Source organism: Micropterus salmoides, unplaced genomic scaffold (assembly GCF_014851395.1).
Source record: "Micropterus salmoides isolate LMB-PRFRI ecotype aquatic unplaced genomic scaffold, ASM1485139v1 Ms_hic_scaffold_3, whole genome shotgun sequence".
NCBI classification, from domain to species: domain Eukaryota; kingdom Metazoa; phylum Chordata; class Actinopteri; order Centrarchiformes; family Centrarchidae; genus Micropterus; species Micropterus salmoides.
Window position 1 is genome coordinate 567,561 of NW_024042261.1, and position 14,044 is coordinate 581,604.

Sequence of the window (14,044 nt, forward strand, 5' to 3'; positions counted from 1 at the left end):
ACGAAGCGAGGTAACTGGCTTATCCGGGTAACTTCAGGAGTAACTTCGTGACGTCAGGTGTAACTTCCTGATTAACCTGTACTACGAAAGGTGGATAGATGTTACCTGAGGTCTGTTGCCATGGCAATATACCTTGTATCTCTAAACTCCTCCGAGCAGGTTTTGTTCATGGTTAACTTGAGGTTATCCTGTATACGCGGACTACACACCACATCTCTACTCAGTGATCATGAGAAGTAGGATATTAATCCACACCACTTCATAATGTTTAGATTTCATCCTGATTTGTTCCACTGCGGTTGCAGTGAAGTTCTGAACACAACAGCATTACGTTCAGACAGCGAGCCCTGCAGACTCGGGGATTTTAGGGAAAAGATCTTAATTAATTAACGGGATAGTTTCTTGGATATAGCCCATCTGTAATCTATAATTGAAAGTGTTTTCACATATTTAGATTTTTATGTGTCCCAAAAATAGGGGGTCGGGGTTAAAAACAGAGGAAAAAAACATTAACTCCAAGATGAAAGTGTGAAATTTCCAAGAAGAAAAATCTGAAATTTGTCATAAACGAAAATAACTCTGCCATGGATTGGGCCTATTCAGAAGAAAACAAAGTCTCTAAGGTGCATGATAGTGATTGTGGGCTAAACTCACAAGTGTTTCCTCACTGCTAAATCCAATCGCAGAGTCTAATATAACTTTCCACTGCATGCATAATACACGGCAGAGGTGTGTGTGTGATGTTGCAGCCTTGCAAAGTGAAGTTTCTCTCATAAATGTGTGACTATAATGTCAGAGAATATTTATTTATTAAAATAGTTTTTTACTTGTAGATTAATCTTGGAAATTAAATTCTGTCTCGGATTATTCCCCCTCTCCGCTGGCTCCTTTTTTACTATTACAATGGACATTATGTGCAGTAGTACCTTTATATCTTAATCATATTACACATAAAAGAAGAGCCCATAAAATACATAATAGAGATTTGAACTACAATAAAAACACTGTGATGATAATTAGGCTACAAATTTAGGCCTACTCATTGTGATGCCAACAAGTCTCCCTGGCTTTGTCAGCCGCCACGATATTAGATTTAGCCGTTAACTTGTCTTTACATTCATAATTTCCTGACACTACCAACATGCATTCCTCTGGAGAAATACGAAGCAAGTGCCGTTGCGGAAAAAAAACTCCGCCTGCACGGCCGAACACACCCCTTTTATGCAAACGCACTCCAATTAAGTTAACACGGACTCAACTAACCCAACATGTTATCTACTTTCGTATTACCGTTCAACTCCAGTGTAGGCGGTCAGAGTTTGTCAACCCTGAGTTTGCCTGATAACCCCGAGTTAACTCTGAGTAGGTTGAGCTCCCTTCGTAGTACAGGCCCAACAACAAGTCTATGTATTGACATGTGATCTGTATCTGATTACGTTATCTGGATATATGATGACAGGCCTCTGCTCATTACCTCTCCTGCCTGCATTGTGATCGGGTCTCAATATTTAATAGGTGGAGTTATCAACAAACATGGTACAGTATGTCTCAGGTTAAAGTGGCTATAATCGATATTTTTACAATAACAATGTATCAGATGACTGTGAAAACTGATAATTGTTTAGCTGTACAGCCCACAGCTAATAATAATTCCTACCTTTACTCGTTGTGTTGTTTTTGGCAGTAGCAGGCCGCTGTTGTCAGTGAAAAAGCTCTAGAAACCCACTGTTCACGACCCGCTCCGCAGCCAAGAGCAGACAGACACAGAGACTAGCTGGTGGGTAGAGCCAGATATTTCCTTCAGAAGGCTGTGGACACCAAAACAGAGCTAACAGAGAGTCAGTATTGGACTCCCATTCGCTAGGTAGAACTGCTGGATGTGTAGATGTGCAACTGTTTGCTAACAAGTTTGCCATATCAACTTAAAAGGTGATGATAAGGCAATATGTGTGTTTGACTTAGTGCGGCGAGATCAGTCATTGTTCTAAGTTCACAGTAAGCTCACGGTACGGGAGGTAGAATTTGTCCTACTTGACGGCAGTGTTTTTGTATCCAACCCCTGAAGTCGCCTGCAGATCATGTTTGACTATCAAGTTGGCGAAAAGTCCGCTGCAGTCATCTCGAACACACGTGTACATGTTTACTGCACCAATATGTTCAGCTGACTCCCAGTGGCCAGAAAAAATCAGTTATTGCAGGTTTAAGGGAAGTAATGAGGGATTCTCCCAAAGGACTGCTACAATGTGCAAGGCGAGGGTCAAGTTGACCCACTGGGACAGCTGAAGGCATCTGTAGACCTCTCTTCGGTCACCCAGCTAACGAGACAAACATCATTTATACTGTAAGATTGGGATCTGAGCCAGTCGGGAAACGAATGCTGGATTGGCTATCCTTGTCAGTCATCTTTCATGTTGTCGTTGTCCCTCGAGAGTCTCCTGAAGCAGCGTTGCGGCAGGGCCTCTCTTTCGAGATAGCTTGATTCTTAACTTAACTGTCCAGATGTCATCTTCACCTGCAGAGGTGTTCTGGCTGATCCGACTGCATTCTGCATGCATTTACACATGCAGTAACTCTTTTCTCTGCTCCAGATATGATAACTACATACAGATCACTTATTAATACTAAACTGAAATCGGGTCCTTGTACATCTTATATCCTACACTTGCTGGGACGTCTGTTTTGACTGCCACAAAAACGTTGGGACTTAACCCACAGAATCACCAGCAGCTTTTTCACCAGTTTGCTGCTAGTTTCTAATTATATTTTGAGGCATCCTCAACAATACAGGACCTGTTTACTGTGAACTACACCTAACATGTAAAAATGCAAGCAGTGAACACTAAACATGAGATTCTGATACAGAACAGTGCGGCAGCATGTGATTCGGTATTGATTTACCCCTGTGCATTCTCTCACCCCAGTGAACTTTGACCAACAAGCATCTCACTGTATCCAGAATGACTAGGTGGTCAAAGAGCATGTATACTATGGCAGAACCAGTCCTAGTTACACCCTTTAAGTATTAGATTGTGACTGACGGGTTTTTTGACCACCAGTGAACCCAAATATCCAGAGTAAAGTTTGTGTTCTGTGATTGAGAGACCAATACAAAGTTTCCTTGTGTGCACTGTTCTGGTAACATGTGACTGTTCTTGCCTCCTATGTTACCCTAGTTTCAGGTTGTCCTGGGGAAATTTAATGGCTGACATGGCAGAATATATGTAAAATGATAGATGTCAAACATATATAATTTATTCCTCTTCATGAGAGCTGCTACTCTTAACATTGAGTTTTACGTGTCTAGTCAGAACACATTGAACTGTTGATCTTGTACTGTTCTGCACCCAGTTAGTTTTGTATTTCACCAGCATTAAAATGATTAATAGAAACATCTTGTTGTCCATCACTGGTCTTCTTCTTAACAGAACAACAGAAAAGCTTCTCACACTTTAAACTATTTTAAAGCCATCTACACATTTAGAGGATGAAACATCACACAGATTTGGCTCCGTTTTGAACAGCTTTATACATGTTCTAGAAAACAGTAATAGAAAACATTCTTTTGTGGTTGCATGCAAAGACATACTTTGGCAATATGTTTGTGTCATTTTAAGCACAGAAAAGGGCTGGATCCCCAAAATTAGAAATGATTAGTACGCATAGAACATTTGAGCAAAGTAATCTGTTCTGTGCTCGATTATAAATAAAAGTTAAAAGCGCACATTTGTCCTCACATTTCCTGCTGTATGCACACTCAAAGCCTTGGGCACGTGCTCACAGTGTCAGGTTATTGTGCATCTTTGTGCATATTAAACACTACTGAGTACAGAATAGATTGAGGGATTATTTCTGTACAAAAATGTCATTCATGTGCTTGCATAAAATCCTTTTCTGTGCTCAAAATGTCCCATTACATGCTCAAGATTGACACAAATACAACTCTAACATTCCAGTTGGGTTTGGTTTGACAGATAACTACTAGTAGCAGGAGAGTCAAACTCAAAGCTACTGAGTCAACCAAAGTGCATTATACTTGTTTCCACATACATACAGTACAACTGCTGAAAAATAGGCATTTATTCTAATATACAGTATATAACTGTCTTCTTTTACAACTGATTTCCTTTTGCTTTTCATACCATTATAGGTTCAAGATACAGGAGCATTAAAACGACACGTAACACCTATACTCCACACCCATCACAATTTGAATCAGTCCAGTACAACAGCACTGCAGATTTGATGCTGGGCTGTTGTACTGGGTTGCATCGTTCTCTACAGGTGTTGCTTTTATTGTGCCTTTCCCCTGCAGTGCTTCCTTTCTCCTTAAGGTTTGTGCCGATGTCTGAATTTAATCAGACTGATTTTGTAGACTTCGAGACTGATATGTAAGTCAGCTGTTGGAGAACCACCAGCCTTAAATTATCTTTCATGAAGTGTTGTGTGGCTCACAGGGCCTGATTTGTGATTTACTGTTTCATACTGTGAAGGATAGAGTGGGTAAAATTACTTGGCTCACATCACTACTGTGGTATGAAATAACATTGCAACTATTATACTTACCCCAGTGTCATGTTTTACTGCATCTTACTTATTACATAATTTCAGCAAATGTATGTATGAATGTAATTCACCACATATTTTACAAAAACATTGTCATGGAGGCAGAGACATAAGCAGTTTGCACAGTCGGGCTTTGTTCTTTGTCTCCCCATGACACTATTCTATATCTATATTCAACAAGCCAGATCCCATTACGCTGTAAACAAAACGGCACTATGCAGGATAATCCACTGGAACAAACATTTATACTATGTTCTACTGAAGGTAAACTTTCTGACAGTGTGCTCTGCAGATTATTGACTCACCACTGTGGGTAAGTGAGAAAACTTGGGTTTTAGATCTGGTCAGACATTTGATATAAAAATAATAAAAATGATTTTAGAAGTTGTCCAACCACTCTGTCTATGGTAGACCACAATGACTGGCTGATAGGATTTCTATGATATTGAGGGCAATATTGGTGTGCCGCAAGTGCTGCTGTTTGTTTAGTTTCTCTTTTTGTAAGCAACCATGTGTGTCATTCTACTGGCCCCTGCCTCCTCCTGATGACTGCTGTGATGGGTCCTTCAGGTAAAGCCTTGATCATGTTCCAGGCCTCAAAGCGAGTCATGTCCTGCAGGCTGATTCCCTGGACCTGCAGCAGTTCATCTCCACACTGCAGACTGCTCTGCTCAGCTGCTCCACCTGACACACACACACACACAGAGTTGGGAAGGGTATTCTAAAAAAACAACTAATTATTAGCTCTTGCCATCTTTCACAAAATTGTGATAACTGGTTTCAGTATGTTTGGGGAATGCGTTTCAGTACTGACAACAGAGCATTTGTTTTCAGATTTTTTTTCTCCAGAATTTGAAAATGTGTTTCTACAGACTTTATTTCATTCTATTTCACAAAAAGCCAAACAAGAGAATAAGACTGATTAAGCATTCATTGCCAAGTTTCAGTCGTTTACAGTTTTACATAGTTGCTGCATGACTGCAGACTGCATGACTGCAGACATGAGTACATGTAGTACTCATGTCTGCAGCAGCTTCCTTTCCCAGATTTGAAACTAATTGCACTCCGGAAATGCATCACATCCTCTCCTCCTTCAAATATCAAGAAATATGAAGTGTCTCTTCTCTATAATAACATTAATTCACATCACAGAAAATCTGCTTTCTGTCATTTTAGCAAATAAACAGAAGCAATCAAACTCTGAATATTAATACTGATAATATGTTATATCTGTTTATTAGTCATGGTTAATAAGAAAGCCTAGTGTTTGAATTTACTGGAAATTGTTTAATTGTAAGTATAATGAAATCATAATGTCAGCATCATGAATGTACCTGTAAAGATCCTGTTGATGACTAAAGGTCTGTCTCCGTGGATTGAGCCTTTTCCTCCCTCCAGAGTAAACCCAACTCCACCAGCTCCTTTCTCCAGCTGCAAACTCACCGGAGCTCCCTGCTCCTCCACTGCAGCACAAAACACAATTCACAGAAAATGGCAAATGTAGCCTGCACACCTTTATGTACAGCTGGAAAATAAAGGTTAAGATATTAAAAGGTATAACTGATCCCATAGTACGGAATGTAGAACCTTTTTAGGCAAACATAAACTGCAGGGCTTATTTTCTAATTAAATTGAAACTCGTGTTTTAGAAAAGCATTGAAATCTGGAGAGGCTCAGACTCTTCAGGTTTAGGTCTACATCCCTGTGTGTTGTATGACTCACCTACAGGGTTGGGCTCTTTGCTCCCACAGTCTCCTCCCTCTGTTCCTTCCTCCTCTGTTCTCTTACAGACAACCACCACTGCCAGCTTCAGACTGCGGGCCTGACGCAGAACAGCGGTGGCATCAGCGTGGGTGACGTCACGCAGTGTTTGTCCGTTTATAGACAACACCTCATCTCCTTTCTGAATGGTGCCCTCCTGAGCTGCCAGGCCACTGGGAAACACTTTGTGGACCTGGGTGCAAGACAGTCGGTGCCTCATAGATTAGTATAATTTTCAGACAGTGGCACAAAGTGTAAAATGCATATTTATTTTTTTTGTTCATTCACCCTTGCACACCTCTGATCAGAAGTAAATTATCTACAAATTGTTTTCAGCCTGTTTTTAGCTAAAATGAACTGACAGGGCTATAGAACTGTAGTCCACAAATTTGCCAAGCGTTGTGTGTTTTATTTGGCTGGTCTGGAAAGGATCTGAACCATGGGTTTTGTGATCTGTTGCACCCCTAAAAAACAGTAGTCTTATTTACTTATTGTATGACTGTTTTCTTCAGAGGCCTTGACATTACAATAACAGATGCACTAAATGGTCCCTGACCATTTTGGACCAAACAAGTAAATTCTAATTCTTCACAAGGTGTTACATTCATCAAACACTGAATTTTAGTAGTATACATTAAGTACAATAAGTATACATTGCCATCATGGTGGTTAATGCTTTGGTCACAAATGCTTTGTCGGATATTATTGGATATACAATATTATGAGAAGCCACCTAGTTGCTTGAATATGTTGCTTGCACACACAAACTGTCATGCACATACATGCATACACGCTTGCACATACACACATACTGTAATGCGTGAATATTTGTGTATGTGCAAGGTGAGTATTTATATATGTGCGAGGTTAAAGCCGAGGTTCTTGTTGTAAGGTGACCTTGAGTGCCATGAAAGGCGCCATCAAATAAAATGTATTATTTCTATTCTATTATTGTTATTCTGAGTCATTTCCTTGCAATGTTGAATAGCCACACCATTTGACAAATACTTTTTGACAAATAGCTTAATTTTGTGCTCAAAGTTGCAAAAATTGCTTAGTTTCTAAAACAGGCCGGTGATGTATGACTATATAATAATTCCACAAGCCATACGTCATCCTCCAAGTTTGCGTCTCGTTAAGTCAGAGCATTAAACTGATAAATGTCATTGTGAGCTAGGCTAAGTTATCATATATTTTATTTAGTATTTAGCTATATATCTCTGTTTATGTGTGTGTGACTGTCTGTCTGATGGTTGGTTTGTCTTTCTAGTTAAGTTAGCTACCTTAGTTGTAGTTAGCTAACCTAAGAAAGTTGGCTAACAGAGGGTCTTCATTTTATATTTTAGACTACGGTCAGACTGCAGACCAATGTGGCCCAAATCTGATTTTTTTGCTCATATGTAACCCAGATCTAAACATTTTATGACAGTGTGAACAGGCCAAGTCACATGGAATCTGATCTTTTCCTGTTCGGAATTGGGCCACTTCCATATGTGGTCCAAATCCGATACAGATAGGATCTTTTTAAATGCAACATCAGTCTGGACACTCAGGTCTGAACTGATGCGACTTTGACGTCACACTAGAGCAGCTGTTGTCACAGTGCTGCTGCAGACGGAGCCGCGGTGAATGAAAAAGCTTCACAAAAGCCATTATTATACATGTGGCTGTCTTCCTCCTCTACCTCACTATCATCTGCTCAAGAATTGTCTTTCTTACACGTGAAATCCACCAGACCACAAACTCTCTTCTGAGTTATGTGCATGCTATTTGTTCATGCGGACACAGTGGGGAGGGAGAGAGACGGAGGGAGTGGGGCAGTTGCGTTGGACAGCGCCAGAATCAAAAGAACAGAAAGTTGTGAATACTTGTCATGTCACCCGTGAGAGGACAATAAAAAACGTGAGTCTCCTGTGAGCTAATCAGAGCTAACCTCTTTTGCTCCTTGTTTACTTCTGTAGCCTGCAATAGCGTACTGCGTGTGACGTTGTGTTATTCTTCTGCGCATGCGGGTCACGTTCAGGCCGTGGACAGTTCACACTGGAGTCTGATATGGGCCACATTTAAGCAATAATGTGAACTGTCTAATGTGTTCATGCTTTTTCCTGTTTTAGTCTGTTTTTGTGGGTTTGGTTTTGGGTTCTGTGTTTCTGTAAGTTTTAATAGAGCTTGTCATGGTTTGGGGTTTTGTGTTTTGTAGCCTAGCTTATTCTTTTGTTCATTCACATGTTTAGTTTACTTAGTATCTGTCTTGTCTCGTATCTTAATTTTAGTCCTGCATTTTAGTCCTGTGTCTTAGTTCATGTCTTTGTATTTATTCCTGGTTGTGTGTTTGTTGTTATTTTGGCCTTGTCGACTCTGTGTTCTGTTTGATCCTAGTTCAGTTCTTTAGTCTGTTCTGTGGTTGTTTGTTCTCTTGTGTTAGTTGTCATGCCTTGTGTTCAGTGTTCAGTCTGCTTGTTTCATGTTCTGTTTGATTTTCATCTATTCCGTGTTCAGTTTGTGTTTCTGCATTTTGGTCTGGTCTTGTCTGTTCCCCTCAATTAGTTTCAATTGCTTGCCTGTGTCTGTGTTCTGTCTAATTACCTCATGTCCTCCACCTGGTCTTGGTCCCGCCCTGCTCATTACCTGGTGTTTAAATGTTTGCTTGTTCTGTTCAGTCTCTGTTCCATCCTCATTGAATGTTGAGTGTTCTGTCATGCCCTGTTCTGTGTGTTTTTGGATTGTTCCTTATTTCTGGATTTCCCCTGAGGATTATGTTTCTGTTTGGAGTTACTTTTGTTTGGACATTTGCCGCTGTGCTCCCAGCGTAAGACTGCTTTGTTTAACTTTAATAAATCTTGATTTTGAACTGCATCGTCCTGGCCCTTGTCTGCATTTCAGTCCACACTTCTGCTACCTGCCATTGCACTCAGCCTCCCCCCTGACACGGCAACCTTTTTATAAACAGTCTGTCGCCAACAAGAATTTTACTGACGACCGTTTCACCAACGCATCAGCAGAGGAAATGGTATCAGAAGGTTGAAGCTGAAGAGCGATGCCATCAGCGTTGGTGAAATGGGGGGTTGTGCACTGAAATGTTTCAAATGATTTATTCACACTAGTAAACTTCACACACTAGTAGCTTCTCTGCTTGTTTTTGACAACTAGCAGCTCATTAAAATGGAGGTCCTGAAAGCTCAACGCATTGCAACTTAAGAAGAAACATTATACATACATATTATTTAACACCTCTCAGACTGAACATTAGCAGAGAAGGAGCAAATATAAGCTTTGTACAGGTCGATCTTATGGCAGGGCTGGTGGTGATTTTGTTTAGGATGGCTGTTGTTATAGTTACATTTTCTTTTTTACAGACAGGAAGGACTTGAATCTTATTAAACATCTGTACTCGACTGCAGCTTCCACTGTAATTGAGATGTGATGGTGAACCACCTTCAGAACATCCATCCAGCACGCTGGAAGCAGTTACGACATACCATGTATGGTTTGTGGTTAAAAATGATTAGTGGTCCAGTCTTCAGAAGTGCTGGTTGGTGCCTGGTTAATTTGATTTCAGTGCCTCCAGAAATAAAATGTGGTGGTAAATTTCCCAGATTGGGCAAAGTATTCGAATTATATTATAAAGGAAATGCAACACAACAACATTCGTACTGAAGTAAATCACAGGTAATTCTGTAAAGTAAAAACCCTAACCCTGCAATAGTTATAGCTTGGTGAACCTAATATATTGAAAGTAGGTATTTATTACATATGAATATTATGTGCAGGCAAAAGCTAATGGCACTTTATAGTCACAAGGTGGCAGCATTGCCTCAACACTTCACACAATACAAGAACAATTTGATTTTACAAATGTCTCTAATTCTGTGTTTTTTTCACACATATACAACTTGTGAACTTGGTAGCTCTGCATTTCAACCATGATGGTAAGTGGGAGGTTGAGGTGATGGTGTGTTATATAAACATATTTTTCCTTTCCACAGTATACGCATCAGCCCTCATGGAGTCTAGTGCACCTGCCCCGCTTTGCAGATCAGCCAAAAAATCCTCATGGATGGATTACTCAGCCTTTATTGGTTAGCGGTTTAACACAGGACATAAATGTAAAACGTAAAAAAGATGTCTTGGTTCCCAGTTTTCAGGTTGAGATCTTTTTTTCACTTTATATATTCTTCCTTTAGGCAATATTATCAGGAAACACTCAATAAAATTTAATTGTTATGCAGATGATACTCAATTATATCTATCGATCAAGCCAGATGAAACAAATCAATTAGCTAAACTTCAAATGTGCCTTCAGGATGTTAAAACCTTGATGACCTGTAATTTTCTAATGTTAAACTCAGATAAAACTGAAGTTATGGTTCTGGGGCCCAAGCACCCCTGTGATGCATTATCTAAAGATATAGTTTCCCTGGATGGCATCGCCCTGGCCTCCAGCACCACTGTGTGGAATCTCTAATCAGGACATGTCGTTTAAGTCTCACATTAAGCAAATTTCAAGGACCGCCTTTTTTCACCTACGTAATATTGCAAAAATCAGGAACATCCTGTCTAAAAATGATGCAGAAAAACTAGTCCATGCATTTGTTACTTCTAGGCTGGATTACTGCAATTCTTTATTATCAGGCTGCTCGAAAAAGTCCGTTAAGACTTATTCAGTCAGTCTATAGCAACATTACCTTTACTGTCTGTACCTCTGTGTGTATATTGTGTAGGCTGCCTCCCTCCCCTCTCTCTCTCCCTCACCCCCAACTGGTCGAGGCAGATGGCCGCCCACCCTGAGCCATGCTTCTGCTCGAGGTTTCTGCCTCTTAAAAGGAAGTTTTTCCTTGCCTCTGTCGCCTAGTTCTGCTCTTAGTGGGAATTGTTGGGCTTCTGTAAATAACATCACTGAGTACAGTCTAGACCTGCTCTTTTATGAAAAGCGCTCTGAGATAACTGTTGTTGTGATTTGGCGCTATATAAATAAAATTGAATTGAATATTTAAATCAAGTGATCTGACTTGATCACTTTCTTTCAGATCAGCTATTTGTGAAATATCTCAAAACCTTAGAAAGATTTAGATTAAATCTGGTAAACAAATAGGTCTCAGCCAATGCTTGAGGTGTGACCTTTTTTGTTCTCAACATTGCAAGATAGTATTTTGAAAATTGTCAATGTACTCACTCAGTCCAGTAATAACTTAAAACCTATATTCTTAGCCTAATTTTTTGAAATGGCCTTAATTTTATTTGTTTTGGATCATTCTTAATTATTTACTTAAACATTGTTTATCTTTTACATCTCTTGCCTGTAGTTATACAGTTTTTAAAATTGTAAATCCTATTAATTTACGTTAAAAATATTAACTTTCCTCTGGTTTTATTAGAGGATCATTCAGATCACCTGTTGCACAGGGTGTGGGGACTGACTCTTCAACAATGACTGAGAGCAGCTTGGTGATTCCTCTCTTGGACAATCACATTGTGGGAAACTGCGCACCCAGAGAATTCTGATCCTTCCTCTTTTTGGTGCAGAACTCACTTTATCATTGAGAGTTCTTTGCCATCTCTCTTGTTTATCACAGAAAGTGTGAGTGTTGAGTATTCTAGAACTGAACACAGGGAACATAGAACCCCTTAGTGCCTGTACCAGGGCAGTCTTTGATGTCATTTGAGATGCAGGCTTACTTTATGTTTTAGCTTGGTTTCATTAAACCTCCTTACCCATTGTTTTTTTTACCATTTTTGAACAGGTGTTCCTTTGTTCTTGAAGAGGTATTTTTTTGGTGAGACTTGTTCTCCAATTGTTTTTTAAAATGTTTTATTATGTGGTTAGGAATGGGGTCTCAGGCTCCTTTCCCCACAGCTGAGACCTGTGGAACAGTACCAAAATATAATGAAGTAATGTAAATGCTCTGTATTTGTTTAGCGCCTTTCTATTCTTTTCAACCACTCAAAGCGCTTTTACACTACATCTGCATTCACCATTCACTGAGCCTAAGTGCTCAAACAGAAACTAACATTCACACACATTCATACTGGCAGAACAGCCACCAGGGGGGGTTCAGTATCTTGCCCAAGGACACTTCCATGCAGGATTGACATGCCGTTGATTGAACCGCCGGCCTTCTGATTAACGGGCAACCCGCTCTACCTACTGAACCACAGTCACCCTGAGTGAGACCACCTGTATATTTTAAGGCTCTGTGAACATGTTTAGGCTTGTCAGGACAGAGAGCCACTGTTGACCATCAGAGGTAGCAGCTACAGACATAAGTGAATGAAACTTAAAATCAAGAATGAATGAACACTATTTAACATGGAGAAACTACCTAGTGGTGAGATTAAAATCTTTGACAGCTAGTCACAGCCTTATGTCAGTCTAACCCTTGTTCTAATGTGATCAGTATTAATGTGTAGTGACTGCTGCTTACTGTAGTAGCTTTGCTCTCCAGGTCAGACCCTCCAGCGATGCTGAAGCCCAGTCCAGCTCCCTCCTCTTTATGCAGAATCACAACATGGATGTCCACCAGTTGCTGTGTGAAAAGAGGCAGAGTTAATACTGTATTGACCGGACTGTACACACAGACTGCCATTCTCAAGAGTGCTTTATTGCTCAACCTCGGTTTATATCCAACATAATGCCACACCAGCTAACGGCACCCTCTGTAGGTTGGCTGTTACAATAGTCAGTATCATTACCACTACTGCACTTTATTTTTTATGATTAGCTCAGATTACATGTTTAACTGGCTTGTTACTTTGAAGGGACTTGGAGCCACCAAGCATTGTTTACATTCACAGAACTGTATTTTCATTTCTAGATCATGTTTCCAAATGTAATAGAGAGGCGTCGTCCCTCTGCTTCCGGTGGACCACCATGAGACTTTTATTCAGGAAAAAAAGTATGGTGGTTAACGGCAAAAGACAAATAATTTTTCTTCGTTCTTCCCAGCTGATTAAAAGGACCAGGCATCGCTGGACAAAACACATCTGGGACATGTTCAATCTGAAAATGGTGTGTACCATTTTGCTACAGTTTCCGGGTTTAACTACTCCTCAAAACTAGGGGTCGACCAATAATCGGTCTGACAGATTATCAGCGCCGATATTTAGTATTTTTCCAATAACCTGCATGGGCCATTTTAAAAACAGATAGCTGATATAATAAATTATTTTTAAAAATGCGCTCCTTTGGCTCTGATGCAGCTCGAGCCCACAGAGTGGTGAGTGCAATGTTCTGCCCAACGTACTAGCTGATTGGTTACAAGTAATAGCCTATCAACACTGACTATTGTGCAGAAGTAGCCAATAGAACAAGCGAGCCACCACGCAGCAGCCCCTGCACCTCCTCTCAGCAGAGCTCCGCATGCTCACACCCTGTAGAGCGAAGTGGTGATGTGCGATACCCCTTAATTCCTATATGGCTGGTATTGCCGATACCAATACTTTTTACATATTTTATTTCTAGTTTAATGTAATCTCCCCCCTCCCGCTTCTGTATTTATGAGAGAAATAAGGAGTAGGCTGTAGCCTTACCAATTCAAAATAATAGCTGCATAATGACAAGACATCAAACTACTGTCATATTCTTTAATTATAATATCCTGCTCAGAACTGCCGCTTCATAACATCATCCTATTATTGTGACAGACTTAATCTCAGATGTTTAGGGAAGTTTGCGGTGTTGCCAAAGTATTTCACTGTCTTTGCACACACATCTTCACAGCTA

The 14,044-nt window shown here is 40.2% G+C and overlaps 1 protein-coding gene across 4 annotated transcripts in view; it reads right to left on the reverse strand.

Moving 5' to 3' along the window:
• Nucleotides 1-3,507: 3,507 nt before the first annotated feature.
• Nucleotides 3,508-14,044, reverse strand: part of il16 (interleukin 16) — a 50,276-nt gene continuing 39,739 nt past the window's right edge. For all 4 annotated transcript variants that reach the window (XM_038692264.1, XM_038692265.1, XM_038692263.1 and 1 more), the window contains 4 exons: nucleotides 12,747-12,848; nucleotides 6,286-6,517; nucleotides 5,898-6,026; nucleotides 3,508-5,247 (listed from right to left, as the gene is read on the reverse strand). In XM_038692264.1, the coding sequence (XP_038548192.1) occupies nucleotides 5,081-5,247; nucleotides 5,898-6,026; nucleotides 6,286-6,517; nucleotides 12,747-12,848 (630 nt within the window). In that variant the 3' untranslated portion in view covers nucleotides 3,508-5,080. The remainder of the gene's footprint in view (nucleotides 5,248-5,897; nucleotides 6,027-6,285; nucleotides 6,518-12,746; nucleotides 12,849-14,044) is intronic.